This window comes from Neoarthrinium moseri (genome assembly GCF_022829205.1).
Source record: "Neoarthrinium moseri strain CBS 164.80 chromosome Unknown scaffold8_Wmoseri_CBS_16480, whole genome shotgun sequence".
In the NCBI taxonomy this organism is placed as follows: domain Eukaryota; kingdom Fungi; phylum Ascomycota; class Sordariomycetes; order Amphisphaeriales; family Apiosporaceae; genus Neoarthrinium; species Neoarthrinium moseri.
Window position 1 is genome coordinate 978,882 of NW_026055122.1, and position 24,799 is coordinate 1,003,680.

General features: G+C 49.9%; 8 protein-coding genes across 8 annotated transcripts; 3 read left to right on the plus strand and 5 right to left on the minus strand.

Annotated features, from left to right (window-relative positions):
* Positions 1 to 164: 164 nt before the first annotated feature.
* Positions 165 to 3,434, plus strand: JN550_003576 (uncharacterized protein; the record flags this gene model as incomplete). Its single annotated transcript, XM_049314995.1, has 5 exons — positions 165 to 192; positions 377 to 958; positions 1,034 to 1,501; positions 1,556 to 3,309; positions 3,372 to 3,434. 5 exons carry the CDS (start codon positions 165 to 167, stop codon positions 3,432 to 3,434), a joined length of 2,895 nt encoding a protein of 964 aa, XP_049174767.1.
* A 2,747-nt stretch (positions 3,435 to 6,181) lies between these two features.
* On the minus strand, positions 6,182 to 10,506 carry JN550_003577 (uncharacterized protein; the record flags this gene model as incomplete). The annotated part of the gene is made up of 6 exons (XM_049314996.1): positions 6,182 to 6,659; positions 6,716 to 7,837; positions 7,887 to 10,015; positions 10,066 to 10,125; positions 10,177 to 10,402; positions 10,445 to 10,506. 6 exons carry the CDS (start codon positions 10,504 to 10,506, stop codon positions 6,182 to 6,184), a joined length of 4,077 nt encoding a protein of 1,358 aa, XP_049174768.1.
* Positions 10,507 to 10,938: 432 nt separating this feature from the next.
* Positions 10,939 to 12,661, plus strand: JN550_003578 (uncharacterized protein; the record flags this gene model as incomplete). Its single annotated transcript, XM_049314997.1, has 2 exons — positions 10,939 to 11,710; positions 11,808 to 12,661. 2 exons carry the CDS (start codon positions 10,939 to 10,941, stop codon positions 12,659 to 12,661), a joined length of 1,626 nt encoding a protein of 541 aa, XP_049174769.1.
* Positions 12,662 to 13,975: 1,314 nt separating this feature from the next.
* JN550_003579 (uncharacterized protein) lies at positions 13,976 to 14,443 on the minus strand (the record flags this gene model as incomplete). The annotated part of the gene is made up of 1 exon (XM_049314998.1): positions 13,976 to 14,443. The coding sequence occupies one exon, from the start codon at positions 14,441 to 14,443 to the stop codon at positions 13,976 to 13,978; it is 468 nt and encodes a 155-aa protein (XP_049174770.1).
* Positions 14,444 to 15,118: 675 nt separating this feature from the next.
* Positions 15,119 to 17,847, minus strand: JN550_003580 (uncharacterized protein; the record flags this gene model as incomplete). The annotated part of the gene is made up of 3 exons (XM_049314999.1): positions 15,119 to 16,615; positions 16,731 to 16,790; positions 17,296 to 17,847. 3 exons carry the CDS (start codon positions 17,845 to 17,847, stop codon positions 15,119 to 15,121), a joined length of 2,109 nt encoding a protein of 702 aa, XP_049174771.1.
* An 841-nt stretch (positions 17,848 to 18,688) lies between these two features.
* On the minus strand, positions 18,689 to 19,837 carry JN550_003581 (uncharacterized protein; the record flags this gene model as incomplete). Its single annotated transcript, XM_049315000.1, has 2 exons — positions 18,689 to 19,472; positions 19,527 to 19,837. 2 exons carry the CDS (start codon positions 19,835 to 19,837, stop codon positions 18,689 to 18,691), a joined length of 1,095 nt encoding a protein of 364 aa, XP_049174772.1.
* A 1,013-nt stretch (positions 19,838 to 20,850) lies between these two features.
* On the plus strand, positions 20,851 to 22,734 carry JN550_003582 (uncharacterized protein; the record flags this gene model as incomplete). Its single annotated transcript, XM_049315003.1, has 2 exons — positions 20,851 to 22,388; positions 22,521 to 22,734. 2 exons carry the CDS (start codon positions 20,851 to 20,853, stop codon positions 22,732 to 22,734), a joined length of 1,752 nt encoding a protein of 583 aa, XP_049174773.1.
* Positions 22,735 to 23,645: 911 nt separating this feature from the next.
* Positions 23,646 to 24,320, minus strand: JN550_003583 (uncharacterized protein; the record flags this gene model as incomplete). The annotated part of the gene is made up of 1 exon (XM_049315004.1): positions 23,646 to 24,320. One exon carries the CDS (start codon positions 24,318 to 24,320, stop codon positions 23,646 to 23,648), a length of 675 nt encoding a protein of 224 aa, XP_049174774.1.
* Positions 24,321 to 24,799: the final 479 nt, after the last annotated feature.

Here is a 24,799-nt window from a genome sequence, read left to right on the forward strand (position 1 = left end):
GTCCAGTGATGACGATCATCGCCTGATGATACGACCACGACTCGTCCAACTACGCCCAGCCCGGACCCCATCGAAACGGCCACTGCCAGTTGGCTCTTAGGGACGCACGCCCATTGTTACATCTTGATGACCAGCCTGCCGGACAGCAGAGCAAGCCGCCCAACATGACGAGACCGCAAATCATCCGCGCCGGTATGTTTTTCTGACACAGAGATCGCCTTCTGTGCCCCTGCCCTGCCTTGTCTTCCTGCCGCTGCCGCTGCCACTGCCACATCCTTCCCCGGATTTGTCCAAACCGCCATCCCTTCGTGGCCTCGCTTGCTTGCGCTCGCTTGTTGCCGGAACACGACAGCTAATCATTGCTCTTCTGTTCTAGACTCCATTGATCTCCAGGATCACGACACCCCCTCCGCCAAAGACCACCGCCACCCCGCGACCAAGCCCGCCGCCAACGGTACTTCGCTCGGCACCCACCAAGCCGAGACTCTGCGCGAGGTCGCAGCCGAGACGAAGGAGGACAGGAGGGTCTCATGGAACGGCGGCGACATTGATATCCATCAGCACATCGACGACAACAAAATGCAACAGCAGGATGCCCTCGCCGTCGCCCAGAACGGAGGCAGCCTTGCCTCTGTGGACGGCGACATGGATGTCGACGAGGACGCCGACCTGGACGACGACGACGACGATGACATGATGGACAAGATTTCCAGTTCTCCTTCCATTGAAGATGGTGAGAATGCCCCCCAGCTCCCGCCTTCCTGGCCCGCGCGTGTCGATTCCCTGCGCGCCCGTCATTCGCCCATGAGCTCTCCGGTATCCAGCGAGCCGAGATCTTCTTCGCCGTACCTCGAAGCAGCCCAATACATACCCCTTCCCTTGCGTCTCCCCCGGAGTAGGCAGTCAAGCAAGGCTTCTGCCAGACCAGTGTCATATTCGCATCATTGTCATCTTGCTGGTGAGTATACGGAACGAGACACCGACGACAGCACCGACGACATTTTCTACGATCCCGCGCCCTAGGATGACGTAGCGAGCGGAGAAATAGAGGACGGAGACACAGCATACGGCGGACCGGATGACGCAGCAAATGGGCGTGGGGGTATAGGAACATTCATCCGCCCGGACGGCGACACGGCAATTGATGCCCCTTCCACGAGGCGCCCGTCAAGTCCTGAATCGATCGGACCCATTCTCGCCGAATTTGACGAAATCGACGAGTCCATCTCGCCATACGACTTTCTCATCCCCTATGATGCTTCCGAAGATGATGACGATGAATTTTCCTTGCCTGACGACTCTGCATATATTGACTCCGGCTGGGGTGGCGAGTGCTTACAAGTTGCAGAGGACATCGATTTCGAGTTCGTGTACGCCCTCCACACCTTCGTCGCCACTGTCGAGGGACAAGCAAACGCCACGAAAGGTGATACCATGGTTCTTCTCGATGACAGCAACAGCTACTGGTGGCTTGTACGAGTCGTCAAAGACAGCAGCATCGGTAAGTTTTATTTGCGATTGTAAGTGGGCTTATGGAACTGATCCGGCAACCTAGGGTACTTACCAGCAGAGCATATCGAAACACCAACCGAGAGACTGGCACGTCTCAACAAGCACAGGAACATTGATCTCTCGGCGACTATGTTGGGTGATACCGCTGAAAAGACCAAGACCTCCATCAAGACCGCCATGCGGAGGCGAAAGAAGACCGTTACTTTCACAGCCCCGACCTATGTGGAGGCTTCTGACATCGACTACTCGACTGAGGAGGAGGATGGCGAAGGAGAAGCCCCTGCGGCTCAGCAGGCGGCTCAGCAAGCGGCTCAACAGCAATCGCAGCCAGTGGAAGAGGCCTTAGAAGACGAGTCTGCCAAGGTTGAACCCCTCAAGCCGCGCTCGAAACCAGCGAAGGCCGAGACAGTCCAGCCGGAGGAGCAGACGGACGAACCAGTCACCAACGGAGGGGAGAGTCGGACTAGTGATGAGATCTTCGATGGGCGATCCGAGAGCAGAACCAGAACCACCAAGAACGGCACAGTCAGGAACACAGACTCTTTCTTCAAGGATGAGACTGTCGAGACAAAGAAGATCACGCTCACCCCGAACCTTCTGCGGGATGACGACTCGCGGGACTCCAACTCACTGGACTCTCAAAGTTTGCGGCAACGCCCTAGCTTTGAGAAGGAGCTGGTCTCGGACAAGCAAAAGAAGAGGGAGAAGGACAGGAAAGATAAAGACAAGAAGCCCAGCGCCATTCGAAGTTTCTTCTCGCGGAAAGATAAGAAGAAATCCGGCGATGATGACGACGAATCCTTTGGTAAAAGATCCATGGACGCCGGCGCCGAGGCCCATGAGGAGGAGCCGCAGGCCAACGACATCGACTCGTCGCCTGACAAGGCCACAGGTCCCCAGCGTAACCCCAGCAAGCTCCAGAAGCAGATGCCTAGGACCGAGCCGTCTCCGACAAGGAAGAACAGCAACGCCAAAGACTCACAACCTTCTGGCTTGGACCTTGCACAGTTCCTGAATGAGGAATCGAGGTCAAAGGATGCTCCCGCTCCGGCTTCCCTTAGAATGGTTGAGCCAGATCCTCTCGATGTCTCGGACAAGACAGGACCCAAAGAAGAGAAATCCAAGATCTCCAAGATACTCCATCCCAATGAAGGCAAGCCGCCAAAGGTCAGCAAAGCCAAATCGCGCATCGAGCTGGACGATTTCGACACGACGGATGAGGAAGACGAGGAGATACTAGAGCCTACCAAGTCTGTTCCGGAGCCACCTACAAGGTCTGCGCCCACCCCTGAAGGTCAGAGGCAAGCGGCTGCCGCTGAAGAGAAACAATTACGGCCAACTCTGCCCGGCTCATATCCGGACAGCTATCTCAGCACAGCTACCCTGCAGGCTCCATCGCAGCCTCAAGAGACAGCAAACACGCAGATCACTCCTGAACGTGCGTCAGACTCACCTGTCCAAGTATCACCGGTCACCTCCTCAAATCCTCCTGCATTGATGGGCGACACGTCTAGCCAGGAAGACCGATCATCCCCTATTTCATCACCGTCACCAGAACTTGTCGATGGCAGTGGGCGTGGTCACCAGAACCAAGACTCAATGACCTCTACGTCGGCCTCGGGCACCGTCTCGTGGAATGATGCCAACCTACGGGCTTTCTTCGATTCGGGTTCAGAGATTCGCGACCTTCTCACGGTTGTGTACGACAAGACCGACGTTACGCCGGCGGGTCCAGACCACCCCGTTGCTGGAACACTGTTCAAGGAACAGAACGCCAAATTGGCGGAGATTACGACTGTAAGTTTTAATGCGAACAGAATGACAAGTGACAATGAGGCGAGTTACTAACTTGGTGCTAGCAACTCGACAACATGCTAGGCGACTGGCTGGCTCGGAAGCAGCGCCTTCGAGGCACAGTCTAGCCCACGATTCGACTGGGCGGCGATTCGTCCAGTCTTGTACAACGGAGGTGCTACAGACACTCCATCTTTTCTTCACCTCCTTCCAACATTTCTTGGCTGGCGTACAGGAGCACTATGGATATTGGGGGCAGGGGCCCGGCTGGGACGCGAGACACCACAAATATACCACGGACATTTGACTCCGGCTTTTTTTGTTTTTCAAAATCTTACTTTTGCTTCTTTTTTTTTCTTGGTTTAGACTACGAGTCAACGACTGTAACTTCTGGCATGGCACGAACGATGAATGGATTGGAGTCAAAGTTTCCCCCTCTTTTCTTTCTTTTTTCTATACCGCCTTGCCCTCCATCACGACTTGTACGGGGGAGAGGTGATGAGTCCGCCCCGTGGAAAAGGCAAGCACACGAGATGAAAGGAGAAACTGTCAAGTAGAGATCCAAATGCCAGGAGCTATGGGCTTAGATGACCGGGCGACGATGAAGGGGGATGTCCCTCTTGTGTGTAGTGAGTGGCCTCGTATATAGCACGTAAGCTGCACATACTGTTGTTGCCCGCCTCTTGAGTCTTTTAGTTGTGACTGTGGATCGCCAAGATAGAACTTCATGTCTAGCCAGCTAGCTTGAAATTCTTACAACGCAGCCGGAGAATCCAAAGGGACTTTGCGTTGTGAACCGGAGTAGTGCTTCAGGGCAAAAGAACCCCGGAGCGTCCCCAACAGCCAGAGCAGACTGTTTTTCGGCACTAGCGACAGATACAATGTGCTTCGTTTAACTGGGACTCGGCTGATCGGAGGAATAATAACTCACGTAAGATATATATAAATGCGGCTGTCAGTCGCATTATCAGCCCGGGGCCTGTTATCATTGGGCGATACCAAGAGAAGAACACCTAGCCAGGCGACAATGCCATTGTACGTGTGGGTGGCCAGGCTTTGATGCAATGGCTCGGAATGGGCAGTTTGTCTGATTCGCTGATCTTTACTTAAGAAGCCCCATGGTACTTTTGGACCTTGCAGTATTTCCGAGCGCAAGCCGAGGACCTGCATAGTCCCTGTGCTGCCGCTCCTGAGTACGGAGACTTCAGATGCATAAATTCAACCATTTCCCATACTTCAAGTAAACCCAAGCTAGAACTGGTAATTACGTATATCGCATAGCCGGCTGAGTCTAATACTCATGGACAGTGTGGGACCCATACGATGTCATCATCTGGTCATTGAAGCATGCCGCACGTCCAGGGAAGCAACAGCCACGTTGGTCAACCAGTCATTGACTGCTCAGAAGCTCACTCTGGTGCACCCGATAACTTGAATTAGAGCAACGATGCAGGCATGTCCAGGAAGAAAAAAAGTCAACCACCATTCAGGCGAACAAGAGGATGGTGACCAAGAGGAGGAAAGCCCGCGTGAAACCCGTCTTTCGAAGGGCACGGAGATAGTACAATTACGGATGGCATGCCCATACTTCAAGTACGACGTCAGAAAGTACGGAGATTGGCAGAACTGTCCTGGACCTGGGTGGAAGACTGTCCACCGTATAAAGTAAGACAACTACAGGCAGCGGTGAGTTATAGTGATAGCTGACAATAAAACCCCCAGCGAACATCTCTATCGACGCCACAGGTGTCCCAAGTACGTCTGCATGCGCTGTGGACGATCTTTTGGAAACGAGAAAGATCTCGAGGACCACCATCAAGAGGATGTACCCTGTAGCCGCCAGGATTTGGAGCCGGTCGATGGTTTCAACGATGCTCAAGAAGCTCTGCTTCGACTGAGGAACAAACATTATACGGGATTGCCGGAATATCAGAAATGGAAGGAAGTATACAAAATACGGTTCCCCCATGTAGAAGGAAAGAACATTCCAAACCCATGTAAGAGCCAGACTGGTACTCTCGATCCAAACGGTAGAAATAATTAATGATCGAACGATGCAGTCTACGAGTTCGATAAAATCGACCAGGCCCAGGCCCAACCCAAACTTTCAGTGGAGCGAGAAGCATTTTTACTCCGCGAACTACCTGTGCGCATCAAATGGACTTTAGCAAAAGAGCTAGGATTGAATTTGACTGCAGAAAACCAATTCCTCAACAAGACAACCACTACTTTAACCACTATTGTGCTGGTGACTTTAAACGACTCGTCACAGAGCTCGTTTTTACCTAATGCTCAATGCACGGATACTTCTAGCGCCGTCGGAGGTCATTGTCAGGATATGTCTCTGGAGAATCATCGCGCACAAGACATTGGAGACAACGTCGCAAACGAGTCCTTGTGGTACTGGCCAACGTTTGATTCCGATATATCCTATTTGGTATCTACACCACAAACACTTACTTGAATCAAGGGCAGCTAATGGGACGGTTTCAAGGCTACGGTTTGGAGAACAGGTTTATTCAGATTTTGGATACGGGTTGCGTGAACAAGGAAGAGTATAACATAACCCCAGGAACACCAAAATGAGGCTTCAAGGGCAGTTTTAGACGACGTGGAAACCATTTTGGGCAGTGTAGAGAACATGATAATGACTTTACGATTTGAACACGGAGAGAGCCGCTCCGAAAATATGTCCGCTGTGGTTGCTTTCGCGCATCACCTATGGTTCAGCGTCAATGGAGCAACCCGACCCGTGGAACGCCACTTTTCTACTTAGTATAGGACCAATAGAGTATCACAATACTCATCCCTTGTTCCTTTCAATGCCTCGAATTCTTTCAATTCCCGAATCGAGATAATAACAGGGCTGAGCTGTCTATCTGAACCAAGGTTCAACCAGCTTGTCACAATCAAGGCTCATTGGTTCGTTCTGTGAAGCCGAAGCGGTAGCCGCTGGTTCCGTGTTGCCCTGAGACAATACAGGTTGTAACCTCGTGAAAGCGAACTTCGCCATAGCCGCCGTGCTCATGTGCATGAATCCGTTACCTTCTTTCTGGTACAGTTGGCTCTGTCGGAAAAACACACGGGCAAGGTGTCCCTCGACGGCCTGGGTCATTGACTGGGCTTGGAAATATTCCAACGTTGATTGGAGGAGCTTGTGCGCATCTTTGAAGTCCCCAGCAACAGCGTGTGCCTCAGCTAAGTGGATGTTGGCGGATGCCGTCCATTCGCTCTCCTGATTAGACGAAGATTCAAAGAAACTTTTGCGGCTCTCCTTTAGCTTTTGTCGCGAGCGGTCTACTTCGCCAAGGCTCAATAATGCAGTGCCCTGGCTGAGCAGTAATCTACCGTACCTAACTCATTTATTAAAATCATGGAGGATTACGAACATTTGTTCAGGAATACTTACCCCAGAGTGGGAACGTTCTCGTAGGTCGGCAAGTTCGTAATGAAGTCTTCTGCATTGGTTGCAATGTCCAATGCTATCTTATACTGATTCATCAGCCGAAAGGCGATACTCAGTGTTGCTGATGCTAGAGCATAGCCTTCCATTTCCTCGGGCGAAATTCCCTCTTTGGATCGAAATATATCGCGCGACAGTACCAGAGAGCCTATCGCCTCGGTTGTCGAACCTTCCACGAGTTGTGCTTTTCCGCCTTCCAGAAAGGTCCACGCCTCAGAGACTCTGTTCGAAGTCCCATGTGATTTGCCATCACCGTCACTGTTATCCTCTGGTTTGTCTGCTCTCCTTCTGGTAGAGTCCGTTTCATCATCTCCTAGAACAGTAGCCTTTTCAGGAGGAACGCTGTTTCCTGTAGTTAAACGCACAATCGTCTTTGAAATACTGGAGTTCGAGTTTTCCCGGATTTGATATGTTATGGTTGGTCCGCCTTCGGCCCGGTTCACACGACCTGAAGTTTCTGGCATGCAGTCTCTGAAAATGGAGCGGATGGAGTGTCCAAAGCTATCACCGGCGAGCTTCTTTGCATGAGGCAGGATGCTTTCTTCCGGGTAGAGGAAGACACCAGTATCTCGAAACAAGTCATCAGACCCTAGCTGAATGTCGGATGGCACGTATGCAATGAAAGAGCAGTTTGAGAAGTAGTCCACAAAACGCGATAATTCTCCTGATATCTCTTTCGGGTTGTCCTGCATCACGCAAAGCCGCTCCGTCCACACGTAGGAAATCCCACGTTCTCGTGCTAGTTGGATGGCATGGCGGAGATCTGCTGATAGAATAGAGGCATCGATTCCTGCTTTGTATTGTTCAAGAGTCTCGGAGGTGAGGCTTCTAATCCGTGCTCTCCTTGTATGGGATCCCCACCAACCGCAAGCGACGTATTTCCCACGGCTACCTTGAGTTTCTCTGAGTCGAACGGTAGAATCAGGGCTGCTTGAGATTTCTAGGCATCTTCGAGGCAAAATAGGTTCGGCTCCTTCATTCTGTGCCGCCGAGGGATTTCTGCACAGTAGAGTCGCTAATGTCCCGATGTCCCGATCTTCGTCTTCGTTACCTCGACGGGCGTTGTACCTAGGCACCACTATTAGCCACTTTCCTTACTTGGGTATAGGTTACCTACCAAGTATGGTTCATGAGAAGTTGTTTGAAATCCAAGTTAGGCTCAGGCACAGCTTTATCTTTCCGGTTTACGCCTTTCTCGACGTAGCAGGCAGCCAGGTGATGCGCGTGATTGTGTAAAGGCTGAAATTCGTCCCAGAACCCGTTCATGATATTCGTCACTTTTTTCCTCGACGGCCACTGCTGTACTAAGCAGTGAGAAACCGTTTGAAAGGAATGATTCCACTCCTGACTGTTTAGACCATTCCGAACGTGAGACTGTGTTGATCGATGCATTCGGAACGTGGCCTTCTTCTCATCAATTTCCAGCAGAGACAGCCTCCACAAATGTGTTGACGCATCGTTTATTGTCTGTTCTAACTTCTTGTCGCTTTCACCGGAAGAAAGATTCACAGGCTGGGTGTACCTTACTAGGCGCTTTGGTATTCTCTCTGGGTCGAAAAAACAGAGCACACTCAAAGCTCGTGATTTCTGTGCATCGAGGCTAGCTATCCTAGCAGTAAGAAAAACCGTCAAGGGCAAATGTTCTATAATAGTTGTGGCTTGCGAAACGAGAAGCCGATTAATATCCTCGAAAGGTACTTTGTTCCGACGGCTCCAGTTTGCTAACTTTCGTAGAAGAGTTGGATGACCCGCACACCACCGAGCGGCATGAGAGATGGCCTCCGAATGCTTCGCCGCTTCCTCAGCACGGACTGTACAAAGCATCAAGGTCGCACTCTCTGACATGGACATTGGAGGTACTTCTATGGTTTGTGATCCGTGGATTCTCACAAGCGCTGGCGCAGTCAATACGCTTGTGGCAATAATCAGACCCTTCTGGCTCCTCGGAATATAGGGTGCAATAATATCGCTCCCGGTCACATTATCGATAATGAGAAGCCATTGTGTCTGCGACGTCTCCAGCCAACTGATCACTTCGCGTCTACTGACTTCGTGGTTTTGACAGGTCCTTCCGTTCACAAGCCCGAGTGCCACGGCGAAGTCATGACAATAGGTGCCTAGTGTTGCCTTGGAGGTGGCATTCAACCATATGACGTGTGTGAAGCCGTCCATACGCTGGTAAGCAAATTCGACCGCAATGCTAGTCTTGCCTATCCCTGAAGGTCCTTGCAACCAGACAATTTTCGGCTTGTTTGTATGGAGCTCTTGAGAAGGTGCATTAGTAGCCAATCCGGAAGATATTGCCAGCAGTTGTTCAAGAATGGTGATCCTTCCAGTAAACAGTCTGTCTCTTCCCGGAATGGAAGTTGAGAAGTGCAATTTGCGGCCTCCGGGATTTGTTGAGCTATAATTTGGTGTTGGATTGGTTGCGGACTCTGTTGTGCAGTGGTCAGTGAGATTATTTATGAACTGCTGTGTATGGTAGGAGATATTGGCGCTGCCGACGGTTGCAGTGTCTTCGGCCTCTGGACGCAATTCGTCGTCTCCTACAGACTCGAATCTAGAGTTTTGGCCTTCTGAGCTACAGCTGTCAAACCGGTCAAGAAACTCCGAGGCTTGATTTGACTTGACTTGTTCTCCCTGATACTGGCCAACGCCTGTTTCCGAGTCCTGACCTTTTGTCCCGGCCTCATCCAAAACATGGCCTGGAAAGAGGGTTTCGGGCTGTACTGATGCAGTCGTGTTGTCCATGTTTTCTGGTGCACTAATTGACAGGATTGAGCTTGAGTTAAGGCGTAGCAGGTTTCCATAATCAGGGCTTTCGGGATGGAATCCACATAACGTGCCATCGCCTAAGCCCTTTTCAAGAAGCTCTCCTTCACTTGCGGCTGTCCACATGCGAACATGGATGGTTTCAGGGCAAACGCACCCATCGTGAATTGCCTTCTTGAAGTTGAAAATTTTTGGTCGGGGCTTCGAGGTGCCTGATACCTCCACCATGTTGGAGAGAAATGATGAATCCTCAAATCGGTCAGCAATACGTTGCAGACAACCGACTGTGTGACCGTTGGCCAGTTTCTTCGGCAGGGTTTTCTTTGCAGATACACATTCAGAGATGGAATTGATCCATTTATCACGCTTCTTCGGATCAAGCTTCGGTTCGCCAACCATTATCACCGTCTCGACCATATCAAGTAGTGCTCTCGGGTCTGTCCTATGTGATCGGTCAAACGCTTCGATCAATGCCTTTGAGAGTCAGCGTAACGCGATGGTCCCAGCGGAATCAATGCACATACCTTTTTTAAGATATAGCAGCCAAGTTTATGACCAACGAGAACAAATGTGCTGTCTTCTGGCTGTCTGGGTCGTTAGAGAAGTTCGAGTTCCAATAGCGCAGTTGAACTTACAAACTCCGGTTTTCGCTGCATCGCAAGCAGCTGTTGCAGCAAGTCGCAGCCATTGGATGAGTACTTGTCCCAAGACTCAAGCTTGTCTAACTGGATATCATTGTCGTAAACCCAACTCTGTGCGCGGCTGCGACACTTGGTGATCAACGTGGCAAGCCAGCCGCCGAAGTGTGGACAGGTCTTATCGCTCAGAGAGACGCCCGCAACACCGGGCACCACGATAAAACTGATACGTTAGTGAACGTTCCAGCCGTTTGAAATGACATACTTGACAAGAGGCTTTGTTCTGTCGTTGCCGCCGCAACCCGGGATGATGGCAAGCGGAGGCATAGTGTCGGTACTCCGCCAGCCATGAGTGAGTTGCGACTGGGGGGCACTGACAACGAAATATATTTGGCGTCGACGCTGGGCTGCGGAGAACCACAGCCGCAGCACATGCGCGGCACCAAGGCCAACCCACAGTTGCCACGCCATACATTGTGAGCCATTTCGGCCAATAAGCATGGGTGCGGCGCAGATTGCTGTGCAAAAGGAACCCCAAGAGCCGGGCTGTGCCAAGCCTTTGCGTGCTGCATCGCATACTAGGTGCAGGAGGCGGCGAAGGCTGTGGAGGCTGTGTCCACCGCCCGGCGGTAGGGGCTGGCCAGAATATCGCGCGCAAATGGTTCAGACGGCCATTCAAGACTCAAACAAGCCCGAAGGCTATCTGCGCCAAATATGAACTTCGTCTCCTTTGGGGATTTTGACTAAGGTGATATTATCATGAGTTTGGTACTCCATGCGCCCGCGCCAAAGGAGGCGGATGTTACTGAGAAAACGTCAAGTCCCGACGGACTTAGCCATGCGAAGAATTATGCGTTCGCGCTGGGAAATCGCGTGAAATCCTTTGAATCAGAGCCACTCCATTCAAATGCATACTTGACATATCTAGCTAGATACCTCAGGGCCCCCTTCGATAAGCAACATAATCGACAACAAATGTTGCAGCGGCAGAATGTCCCGCAGTGGCCGTTCATTGTGCATTACGAGCTCCAGCATGGTCGACGCCCGGTCCCGAAACCATATATCGACCCGGAAACATTTGCCACGCTTACTTCTACCGGAAACGAAGTTACCTTCCTCACCGGACGACCTTCTGCGGAGTGGTTGAATTGTGTTGGGGCCAAATACCAGCTGGACCACCGTTTCTTCCACCAACATCTCGGCACTATTCTATCTGGCAAGAAATACTTCTACTCTGTTCCCGGTCTACCCTCTCGATCTCTTCAAAGCCTTCGCCTGAGGGTTCCTACAATTCTATTCATCGGTGCCCAAGGAAGAAATGTGGATATCAAAGGCTTGGAAACTGCCCGCGATGACTGCAATAATCAACTGCGAAAAACATTTCGATCCATTCAAGACAGCGCTGTGTCCGAAGCTGGCACATCAATTATTAGGAACATTGATGTTTACGACGGGAGCCATCTTGTCATCCAACAGGAAGTGACGATATATGTCGTTTCGCGAGGAGAACAGTGGACAGGCAAGTCAAGAGGTTCACAGTTCACAAGTACCCCTCTAACCTACAATCTAAGTCCTGATTTGGAATGACGCTGGGCATGAGCCTCACTATGGTCATATTCCGGTGCCAGCCACCGATCATTTCGCTCCAGTCGCAGCCGAACTGGAGTTCTGCCCCGTTTTCTTTGAGAATAACCTGGCCGAGACGCAGAGCATGGCCGAGGATCAAAGCTGGATGCCACGTTGTCAACAACCAACCATACTCTTGAACAGCTACTATGGTGCAACAATCAACTGGGAAAGAACTGGTAGCCATGGGCCCCTATACGCTTTGCAGGAGCTGTTAGACTTTAATGCAGCCGCTATATCGCAGTATATCAATATGGTTGAACAGGTCCTTGCTGATATCGGAAGGCCATACGAGTTTCCGTCCTACGAACACACGAAACTGGAAGCGATTCTGCATTATGATTACATCAAGGCCAAACTTGGCCGAATGTCGGAGAGCTTGACGGAAGCTCTAGCGTTTCAACGGAACCCTCCTACAAACTGGAACTGCCCGATGTCAGCTTCTCAACAACCTGATATTCCCTTAACATCAACATCGGCAAAGTCTGTCGAAGATTTCACATATCTTCTAAATCGCACCAAATCTCTAATTGCCATCTGCGACGACGGAAAAGCCACGCTTATGAGTAATGCTTCCGTCCAAGATGCCAAGCGGTCGGCCGCAGAAACACAGCTGGTCACACAGTTAACGAAAGCAACTAACAGGCTAACGTTTATTTTCCTTCCCATCTCGTTCGTGACATCAATGTTTGGGATGAACTTTCAAGAGTTCGGCCAAGGCGATATGCCGTTGTGGATTTGGGCTGTAATCACAGTTCCGCTACTCGCAATCTGCATTCTCCTCGTGGAAAGGGGCAACTGGTTGTCATCTCGCTTTAAGAAATTACTTCCGAACAGTAGTAGTCATCGAAGTTAATGTGAATCTTCCATGCAAAACTTCTCTACTGGGTATGGAGTCAGCAAGAGCTGAGGCTATGGGTGCCGAAGAAGCGAGATATGCCAGGTGTAAGGTCCACAAATAGATTATAGTCACCGATTGTCATTGTCCTTCGATATTTTCGGGTACGTTTGGCAAGCCTGGCATGGACAGATGGCTCTTCTGCGGCATGAACCATCGTGGGTGATCGGCGTCCGAGGTCGAGCTTGGTATATCGGCCGCTGAGAATTTGCACATTTGCTTTACGTTTTTGTGCTCTACGGGCAGAGAAGAGTTGTCATCTATGTCAGACCAGGAACTGGTGGGTCTCCACCTTGAACTTCTCTTTGGTAGAGTCACAGCCACCCTACGACGACAACAACCACTCCGCGAAGCTTTGGGCAACATTCTTTCGCGATCAAGTCTTGCACCAACGATGGCCTCCTCACTAGGTTCCTCCAGCTCGTCTCTCAGAGACTTCATGAGCGTGGCTCGATCGATGAGGCAACAAGGGGTCGAGGTACCTTCGAGAGCAGTTCGAGGGTCATACAACTCAGGATCGTCGCTTCGTATGAGTCAGCTGAGCGATACGAGTCTATTGAGTGATCTTTTGGAAGGACCAGCATCCACGAAGAAGACGAAACAGAGCCTGCCTATATGACATAAGGCAAGCAATATGTGCTTTGGCTAGACTTACATATATTGTTTCCACGGACAGCGCTCGTTTGCGCACTTCCAGAAATTAATCCAAGCTTCCACCCAAGACACTGAATCACTGGAGACGTTACAATATGTTGAACGAAAGGAAGTATAACTACGAAGTAAGCCAGAAGATCACAGACCAGGGTGGAACCAGGTATCAACACAAGCACACCCTTTTACAACCTCACGAGCTCGCAGTTAAGATAAGCTGCAGAAGTCGTATGTAAATTCCTCGAAACGCAAGAAGCTGTAAACGATTTGGATGATTCAGCCGGCAAATGTGAGCCGCGTTAGATATTTTGCTTGGATTTAAGTGAACGTTCGTAGTCTGAATCCTCTTCTAGTCAATAAGACACAGTCGCGTATCTGACACGAGCGTTTCAGCGTTTCCAAACACGTTGGGTCGTATCACGAAGGATATATGGAACTGATGTCTTGAAGTTCTACACCCCAGTACCGTTACCAAATGCGTCGAATGGCGGCCTTCTGTATGTGTACCGAGAGACTATCTCAGCCAAGTGCAATACGGCAAAGAGAAATTCCCCGCGAGAGAAAACAATTTCTAGACACTGTACATCGACAATATCTGGCCTTATGCCTCAAAGACCAGAATTACCAGCATGTCCTACGAGGATTTCTTATTTCAAGTGACGTGAACGCTGCCATATGGAACGAGCGACAAGAGAGGTTTTCGGCCCTGTCGCAACGGCCGCCGTACACCGTCGCCGTCTCCCATTCGCCTTCATCAGTCTCTCCCTTTTGTGACTCGAGGTCAATTAATGTAGCGTCGTCATAATCAAGCCTATGGCAAAGCTTTTTGTAGAGCGTCCAAATAGCGATACCGAGCAGCACCGCTGGCCACATAAGCAGCTCAAGTAAGGCGAAACCGCCGCGGAAGCTCTCGGACTCAACGCGCCAAGTGAACCAGTCCCGGAGTTCGTCCCATTTGTGTGTAGGTGTTAAGGCGAAATATGCGATCGAGAAACCTATGATGGCGTACACCGGAGCGCCAATCATAATGTTGAGCGTCAGCCAAGCGCCTGAGTCTAGCTCAGGAAAGTGTAGCTGCGAGTAGAGCATGATATCTTTCGTCACCGGTTTCAGGCTTTCTGTGATGGTGCCTTACGTTCGATCAACGGTAGCTGTTGAGGAAGACGTTTCGTTTCATAGTCAAGTGACGATAACAATACTTCAAGCGCCGCTGAAACTCATGTAATAGCAGCAAGCTTTTCTCCGATAGGAACGCCTTTATGGTTGGAAAGTCAACAAAGGTTATCATTCATCTGTGTCCTCTTCTTATCATACCCCATTTTCCAGCCAGACCGAGGAATGCCGTAAATTCTTCGCTAATGGCGAGCTTAAGCTTGTTGGCTGGCCATGTATGTATTTGAACTCTAACTGTTGTATTCAAACTCTAAAAGTTGGCTACACACGTAAAACCCTTTGCGCTGGAAACAGCACAATCGAAGTCCCACTATTAAGGCTCAATAATTAGCGTGGATTGTTGAATGAGCAGGGCGCTGGGACCATTGTGCAGAGAGTATCACCAGCATAAGATTTGCTTTGGCTGGGGTTTGATCGTTTAGTGCTGTTCCCGCAATGATAGAAAAGTAGCGGCCATGGCTTGCGTTTTTCTGTATTAATTTTAAACCCCATCTCCACAGTCAAAACCCTTTCCATTATAGACGCATTTCCCGCCTCGTTGCTAAACCCACTTCGCGCGAAACGCATTATAGAGTAGGAAACCTTCACTCGTCAGCCAGACCCACTACATCCAAACCCACCTGGCGCACCCGCCTCTTTGGCATTCTCGCCAGTGCAGTGCTTCTGCCAAATCCCCGTCCGGAAACTGGCCGACCACTCTCTACCATCGTCGCCGAGTCCATACTCAAAACTCCAGGTCTGCGGAAGTAATGCGCAGTCCTTCATCTGGTCCTGCAGTGCATTGCCCCAGTCGGCACCCAGCCATCCACTTCCCCACACCCAACATTGGTTGAACAAGGCCTTGTACGTGCAGTCGCAGCCACCCGTTTTCCCATTCTTGGCTGGCTGGCGCAGAGAATTCGGGGTAATGCGGTACGTTACATCCCCGACTGAGAAGAACCCGCCGCCTTTGAAGTTCTCAGGGTTGTTGCCTGAGCCGTCGCCATCACAGCCGTCAGTGATCTCGTGTAAGAGGTACTTGACGCAGGCGTCCTGGTTGGGCGCAAAACTCATGCCGGGGGCCCATTCGATCGCCATTGTGACGGCATCGCTGGTGCCCTGATTGTATTGCCGCGTAATGGCTCCCGAATCCTTGTCTAAGATCCTCTGTTTAACTGCGGTAGGGCAAAAGTCCTGCTCGATGATGCGCTGCAGTTCCTGTCTGCCAACATACTTTTTGCGGTCGAGACCAGCACACTCTTTGTGCAACGGCGGAGGACTGTTGTCAGAGGAACCTCCAGAGCCACTGCCAGAGCCTGGGACCGGTGGATTATGTGCCTCGTCCACACCGTTCCAAATGGCACTTTTGTCCACGCGTGCCCAACCGAACCTGTCGGAGGCAATATACTCTCTGAGGCTTCTCACCAAGTTGTGGTCGGATGTATCAAACGGTACATTTTCGTATGATAGCAGATTGGCTATTTCGCCGGCCACAAGCGGTGTGGCAAACGATGTACCCGAGTCTGTCACGGGATTGTTTCCATCTTTCGCCATGCAAGTTATATCTTTACCAGGAGCATGGATAATCACTTGTGAGCCTCTCTTCGAGAAGGGTGAAACTTTGCCATCGAAGTCAACGGAACCCGCGACAATCAAGGGAATATCATCGCCCGCCCAGACAGATGGAATCTCATTTACGCTTTCCTCTGCACCTGCTTTTCCGTTGCCTGCCGGAACGACCATGGGGATATTGGCATCAAATAGGCTCTTGAGAAGCTTTTTTGTTTCCTTCTGGGCTATGCTACCGGGGTTGTCACCTCCGGCGGTAAATGAAAAGGTTACTACGCTCTTCTTCTTTCGCTCGGGCTTTTTTGCAACGTCCTCTATGATAGCGTCAAGGCAGTGATTCAGCTCAGAGATACTTGATAGTCCGAACTGGACAACAACGAGTTTCGCCTTTTTCGAAGACCCGTATTTGGCACCGACAGCCTTGCCAGCTGTGCAAGTGCTATGCGAGCTGTCACCAGCGTCCTCTGAGGGCTTTCTACCAAACATTTGTGCTTTATATGTTTGTAGGTGGTCTTGTTTGGGAACCACATTTGGAAATTCCTAAGTATTGCATCATTAGTAGGTCTTCAATTGACATTTCATCTATCGAAGGGGGGAGTTGGTGTACTGTCGTGGACTGGCTTTCGCTTCGAGTAAAACAGAGGCTGTAACATACCAACTTTTGTTTCTCGAATGAGACTCCATTTTCAATATGGTAGACGAAGCTGCTTTCTCCCTGATGGTTTTCGTATACGTAATGATTAAGTTTGCTTAGGTCTGGCACAGTCCTTTCGAAAATTGGAACTATTAGCAAGAGTCGTTAAGATACCTTGGTACCTCCTCTCAAGCTTTGATCATAGGTGACAAAGTATTGACTGACTAAGAATGACTACTTACGTTGGCTGACTGACAAACTTAAGCTCACTCACGACGTTCGATTGGGTTGCATATTGAAGTTCCCGTTTTGCATGTTTTCTACCTCGTAGAGGAGCAACAGAAGAGACAATTGGCGGCTGAACCCTCGCAGGATTAAGTGGTGTATCAACTTCAATAACATTAATCTGCAGAGGTATTGTAAGTGATTTATCTCTGAGCTTGAAAGGCTCTCCCCTGCAACACAGGAAGGACAAATCGGCAGGGCAACGCGGCACGACATGCCGTTTTCAGCAGTGTGGTGATGAGAATCACTCCATGTAAAAGAGGGGGGCGTTCTGGGAGACTGATTGCGAAAATGCACTTACACCTGGGCCCTTTTCAGCTGCATCTCGCTGAGCGCTGGTCATTTGTACAGTCCAATATGCTACCTCATCTTTCCATATGAATGCTTGTGGAGGCTCATCGGTTTTGAGGAGATCTTGCAAGAACTTCTGAGTTATATTGCATTGGTCGCGGTCTTTTCCGTCTCTGGGGGCTACTATGTAGCTTCCGACTGATTCGTCCCTTTCGGCCAGCCATTCAACCGCAGGCTCATAACGCTTCTTGGGAGGGTCAAAGCGATCCACGTGGCCAATACCGGTATGAGACTTCAGCGTTTCAACTTCTTCAGGTGACGCCTCAACGGTCCATGAAATCAGATTTGACCCAGAGACATCTGTCCACGGCAAGAGGTCATCCGAACCAACGGTTTTCTTGATGAAATCCTCGGTTGCCGAGACTTCGATGCCTTGCTTTGGGAACACGGTGTAAAAGGCTTTCCCGGTAGCAGGTTGTCTATCAGCACGGAGAACGTTAGCTGCGATAGTCCAGCCGCTAAAAGTCAAAAGGGCGACCATGATTGCTGGTAGACGAATCATCTTGAACATGGGAATATGTAGGGATGTACAGCCGCGATGATGATGTTAAATGTCAAATGGAGTGAGATGAATGTTTCTCGTGGCTGGACGAACAGGCAAGAGTGATATATTTATGTTTATTCGAGTGATACTGGAAACTGTTGCTCACCTGTGTTCTATGTGTGCATCCATTACGAAGAACTTGGTACAATATTCCTAGAATAGAATTTTGTTGGTTGAGAGACTAGGTTATATCAGCAACAGCTACACAATCGTGACGGGACACTGCTCGTCCAAGAGGCGCAATGATCTGAGAAGGTTGAAGAAGCGGCCGTTGTTCTACTGGAAATAAGCTGTTGAAGACCTGACCGATACCTAATATTGCCCAGCGGCTGTTGGCTGATCTGAAACGATGGTTGCTACGTCATTTTTAGGGTGGGGGCAGGGGGCGGTGTCTTCGCGGCTCCAACTCGTTGTCAGCTTGCATATCATGCAAGGAGGTTGGATGTCAATGTATTGAGATTTATCTCGATGAAGGATTGTTCTGCTGCCCATGGCCACTTCATATCAGGCCACTCGAGCATATATGCACGTAAAAGCAGAAAGGCGTTACCATGCCCGATAAAGGCACAGAGAGGACAGACTCCTGCATAAGAATGCACTACGTCAACGAAGAAGGTGACCCGTCAAGATCAATAATGGCTAAGGTCCCGTGTTTTCTCGCTTAATATAATTAGAGAAATGGCATCTTATGCTCTGGCTTACGCCTGCATAGGACAAAGAGTATCAATCCTGAAGGAGCATTGTTGGTCGCAAACTTAAACTCCTTCGATTCCATACAGCAGTCAGAGCTTTGACAATCCTAAGGTGACCATGCGGCCGGTCCCCTTCTCATGAACTGCGCTGCACCCTTCGCCGCGGCCGTAGTAGTGTCGTTGGTCAGAAAATGCGGGGCAGTGCCAAGATATTCTTCCATTGTAGACCGCAAGAAATCGATGAAGTCGCCACCGTCAAGGTCACCTGTGACCAAAACCTTGCCGGGCTTTGGAAAAAGCGGAAATTGAGTGTTGATACTGAGGATCGTATCTTTTACGTCAGTCCAGTAGTCTTCTCGATTTGGATAGCTCTTGATGGAGTCACTTCCGAGCGTAAAATTTTCAACCCTTCTGTAATCTGGCTCCCATGCCCAGAGTGCTTGCGAAATTACAGTTAGAGACACCGTCAAAGCGGTTCGACTATAGTGCACTGCAAGGATAGTCTCGCTTGGCATTTGTTTCCCTTCGTCCGCGCATGCGTCGTCGTCCTGCCAGTGCTTGCAGAGGCCAAAGCCGTGCCCAGCGTAGGCTGCTGCCGTTTCCCAAACAAATGGATCATGAAGGCCTTTGGGAATTACATACTTGATGCCAGAATAAGCAGCCGCATCTTGAATATCGTCTTGGTACAGTGCAACTAAATGCGACGCTGCAAAGACGGCCTCTTGAATTTCGATACCCAACGTAGATTCTATCTCGGACGAGAGGCGCTGAATAACTTGGGCTAGAATAAGAACTTCATACGAAGCAGGGAGTTGCGCTGCCTTGAGAGCTTCGCGCACCGCTTTTCTGGGTTGGTCTGCCCAGAACTGCCCATCATCATCGTACGGAGGTCTTACGAGCGAACAGTTAGTTAGTGTGGCATAATTTAGAGTTAAGAGCACATACGCAATATGCCGCGAAGTTTCCAAGGACAGTCTTGTCATTACCCGCTCATACTCAGCCCCTCCATGGAATACCCGAGCGACTGTCGCTATTTGGCCATCAAACCTGTCGATGATTGCAGCAGCTGCTCCGAAGGAACTTTGCAAGCTGAAGCCAATACTGTAATTGTAGCCATGCACTTCGTTCACTGTGGCAAAGAGCGGCTTCTGTCCAATAGGCGGGTTCAGAGACGAAGCTGAAGTGGCCGGGTAGAGATGAAACAGCGAGATTCCAACAATCATAGCTCGCCACCCAAGGAGGCCACAAACAAACATCTTGACTCGTACCAATTTCACCGAGTATGGCAGCACTGACCTGGAATGGAATAATCGATGAGAACCAAATTGGAAAGAAGATATCTTAAGACTTGCCGTGGCTGAGAAGACTGCATGCGCGAAAAAGAGCTAAGGTATGGACTTCTTCCACTTGATCACGAGCCAAGGAGCATAATTTAGGATTCATAACGGGGGTTCGGTGCACAGCACCAACAACACAAGGCAGGTGGGTCAGTTACCAGAAATAGATCGACGTGATGTCGGCCAAGACCTCTACCGTGCCCCTTACCCTAGGTAGCCAGAGGAATGGGAGACGAATTATTGACGCCAACCAACAGACCCCAAGCCGGCTTATAGGGATGCACGCACCTTCTAGCGACTAACAATTGCGAAGTGAATTATCCATGTTGGTCTGTGATCGGCTCTGGCAATTTCTTCTGATGATTTGCACAGCCGCAAGGATGCAAGTACTAGGTCTGCCTCGGTTCGTGATGGCTGCTTATCTGAATCCTGAGAGTTTGGCTCTCATGTGCAGTTGGCGCAGGGATATACCACTTCATATCATATGTTGAACTTTGGTTTGTATCTATTGTTGTAACCAACTGTTGGAACTAGGATCGAGGTCGTGATACATTGGGCTTGCAAGTAGCCCCCTACTGCGTTGACAATATTGTTGCGTTGTGGCTTAAGCGCGGATTCTGCGTGGATCATGTGGTAGGTCTTATGGCCTCGATATGTAGCCATATATATAGAGTCGAAGTTTTGCACCTCACGGCGCCTTATACCAGAAGATATTGTCAAAGTAGAAGGTCTCTCATATTAGATCGTTAGTTTTTGAGTTCACGCAATTGGGAATCCTCTACAGCAACCCCAGAATGGCCATCTTGATATTTCTTAGGACCATCCGTGGTCTCTTCATCGTAACCAGTTTATTTACATGCATACATTTCGCTGGTTCCGTACCACAGCAAATGGACTTTGTAACCACACAAATTCAGCAAATATCAGAAGATATGTTTGAATGGGCAGTCATAGGAGACTCTTGGGCATCCGGTGTTGCTTACAATTCCAGTAACATATATGGCCCACTTGACAGAGAGGAATGCTATCGCACTAAGGAAGCCTGGGGTGCTCAAATGAACAACGACGACTCTTGGGTCGATAGGAAATACCGAGCTTTTGGCTTCGCAGCCTGCGGCGGTACTTTGATGAACGACCTCAAACGTCAGATGCAACAAAGAGCAGGGCGACCTCAAGTTGTTTGGGGTATGTTTGGTGGAAACAATGCCCATTTTGGCGCCATCGCTCGAGCATGTATATATCAACCGTACTCACCAGAACATCCTTTCGGCTGGGGGCCGCCATGGGACGAGGACCCGGACGATAAGGGTCTCTGCAAACAGAACATCAAAGCCGCAGACGATTACATTCACAATGGTAGATTTCGAAAAGAGCTAGTAGGCGCCTTGAACGACATATTTTCGGTTTCACAGACCGAAGACCATAAGAAAAGTCAATTCGATCTGTATCTTAGCTCCTATGTTCAGTTCTTTGACGCTACAACCGACGAGTGCGACCAGTGGAGTTTTGCACACGACCGAGTTAGCAGCGGCCATCCGAAGGTCGTGAAAGGCCTACGAGATATCATCAACAAGCGGGTGCTCGATGTCAATAACTTGCAGGCTGACGTGGTCAACAACTATAAAATCCCGGAGCCTAAGTTACCCAACTACAACATCCACAATGTACAGCCTGATTCCCTCTTTAAAGGCCACCGCTTCTGTGAAAAAGGTTGGTCCTACGAGGACCAGTTCTATCACAAGGATCTGTGGTTCTGGAATCTCCAATACTATGACGAGCAGGCCGAAAAAGAGATTATCGGTGTCGCTAAAACCGACGACAAAGGTGTTCAATATATGACCTACCCGGATGGTATCAGTGGACCAGAGAACGTCACAGTCCTTGCCGCCGAGGAGGCTGAGCCCCAGCAGTACGGGTTTGGGTGGACCGCTCGTCCATTCCATCCCAAGTATGACGGCCACAAGGCCATGAAAGAATTCTTCATCCGGAAAATGAAAGATGACAAGATCCCTGGTGTGAAGACGGAGGCCACATCACAACCTAAACCATCAATCCAGCAGAAGAAGGAATGCTATGGGCTAGGAAACAAGAAGTACATTGGACGTGATGTGGGAAAAGACATCATCGAGACGGAACTATGCCCCAAGGCGGCTGGTGACGGATCTGTCGAAGAATCCTACAACAAGGGGACTATGGAGGAGGTAACCCTCAGTGTCAAGGGTCCGAGCGGCTTCAAGCCAAGTAAAGAGGATTGTATCAAGGGCTTTCGCGACGAAATCTTGGATGGATGCGACGGCAATGATCCTAAAAATCCCGAAAACTACAAAGGCGGGGGTAAAGTAACCATGGGTGATGTAACGTACGAGATGATCCCAAGAGCATTGCGTCAGCCTGCGGACAAGAGCAAGAAGGGGTTTTGCGATTCCACTTACAAGTATCTCTTCAACGAGTATTGGATGTGGGGCAACGGGTCAGTTGAGTTCCTCTACCCTTTTTTTCCTCCTAAATCCCCAGTTTCAGCATGCACTGTAGCCCCCACCCACAATAGCTCCTACTTATTCCAACTCGTTCCATAAAATATACTTGTTAATCGTATGAACAGGTTTGCTAGTAGTGATTACGGTAAGACCCTTAAAAGCCAGGTGGCTGATTGCGCTCTTTTACCAAACACTTGGACCTTTGAGTACGGTCTAGGCGATGACGGGCGTGAATGGACAGCGCGGTTCAGGACTGGTATCTTCCAAAAAGGATGTGTGGGGAATGCCGGCAAGGAAGCCGGCGGGCCTTCGGATTTCAATTGTAATGGTTCAGGATGATGCCATGCAGAGGCAGTGGCGAACGAACGAAATTTTGGGTTGACTAACTACGTGGAGTTGTACTTGGATGGACGGATCAAATATTCAGACCTAGACTACCGATATTTCGGCAGTCTGGCTGTTTGGAAAGTACGCCTCAATTTGAGGTTTGCAAAAATAAGAATCTGTGTCGAGGGCCAATCCTCCCAGTCTGTCTTTATTTTGGTGACCTTGATCCCTCTTGAAGCAGAAATTATGTGTGTGCCGGTACGTATCCCATCCGGGACGACTCCTTATTTGAACATATCACCATACAGGTGTCATATATCTACTCTTTCGAGCGCGTTAGGCAGATGTCTGGTCTTGTTGGTTTGGCTCTGCGTTGTTTATAGTGGTTCGTGCGATTGCCTGGGATGCTTGGGACGCGGCAGCACTTGATGTGAATTTGATTTAGAATCCATGGCATGGTTGGCGGATGTTCTGCCATCACAATTACGAGAGCTGGAATCAAGTATGGAAAATTCAGGAGTAGTCTATAGGTTTAGGATGGCAATCAATATGTCATTTATATATAGTTCAGGTACACAATTACTCCGTTTCATAGCGGGCGCAATTGTATTGCGCGGGAAAGGGTCAACTGAAGCAAGGTCAGGGATACCGGGGCTGTGGCCAGACTTAGGAGCCATTAGACTGATCGCAATCACCAAGGAAGTAAGTAGTCACGTCTCTGATATGTATCAACGGTGTTCGATTGTATTTACCAGCTATTGACACGAGCTCAAACGTTACGGCGCATGCCTCATTTACTTAGTGCTAGTTCCAATCTGTACTAATAAAGAAGCCAGGAAATTTTCACACGTATATATTGCTCCATGTACTATTGGTAACTGGCGAGGACGGTGATAGTGCAAGGTAACCTAGGGGTCTTTCCTCTAATGTTTGACTAACGGTCCGACCTCTCCTGACGTCTTCGTTTCCCAGGCGTTCACACAAGCAACGCCATCATATTGTTCAATGTTCTGGTAATGTCTAGCTCCTAACCGCTGCAGAATCGCACATTTCTCATCCATAGTCCTAGCAAGATAAACCTGTGCTGCCTCCGTAGGTACGAGGTTCTTCGGCTCGAGCATTTTGTAGAGAGGCGTATCATACTCGGCGATCCAACAACCACCTCCACAGTCACTGGGCCAACCGACGCTGACCCAACGTCGCTCCGCCAAGGTCAAATCTGCCTCAAGTCCTGCCTCGAGTGCTTCAAGCTCGGGTTCCTCATCGTCGAAGACATTGGCCACAAAGCCATATCGATCGAGACTGTCAAACCATCTTGCGCCGAGGCGCAACAATTGCTGGCAGAACGTGTCTTCACTTTCCTGGTCCTCGTCCCGAAATGCCGGCGGGTTCACTGCGTCAAGGCCTAGGAAGGAGAAGTCTAAGGCAGTAACGTTGTGGAGGACGATCAGTCCACCACGTGATGGCCAAGCCCTTAGAGAGGTTATGCCGTCACCGAGAACAGTACGATCATTGGTTGGCTGAGGGCGACCACTCGCAGGTTGTCCTAAGTGGTGGCGCTTGTAATTAGGATCCTGGAATTTCTTTGGGGTGCGCATTGTGACATTCGATGGAATATGAACAACAGGTCATTTTAGGTCCCGGAAGAAAATAGGTTAAGGAAATAAGGATGGAAGGACACAAGCTCGATCAGGTGATCTATGAGTGGGGCGACGTCATTGTTGCATTTTGTTGGCAATGTATCAATCCCAGCATGCAGCTGGCCGGCACCCATCCTTCAACTGGGAGGACCATGATTACGTGGCTATTAAGTTCTTAATTCCAGGAGGGCAGACAGCCATTCAAAAACGGCACAGCTGCAACCCCAAGACGCTGTGTTGGGTATCACAGCGACCACAAAAGATCATATCCAGAGCTTTTGTGGCGACAAGACTTCCTGGCACACCGTTATTGTGCCACCTGTTTCATTTGGGACGGGTTCTACGAATGACGGCAGAGGCAAGGCCATTGGCGTGACGGCGAACTACACTCTACCCGGCACCTCATATCTGATGTGGTTAGAATTGGAGTTCGCCAA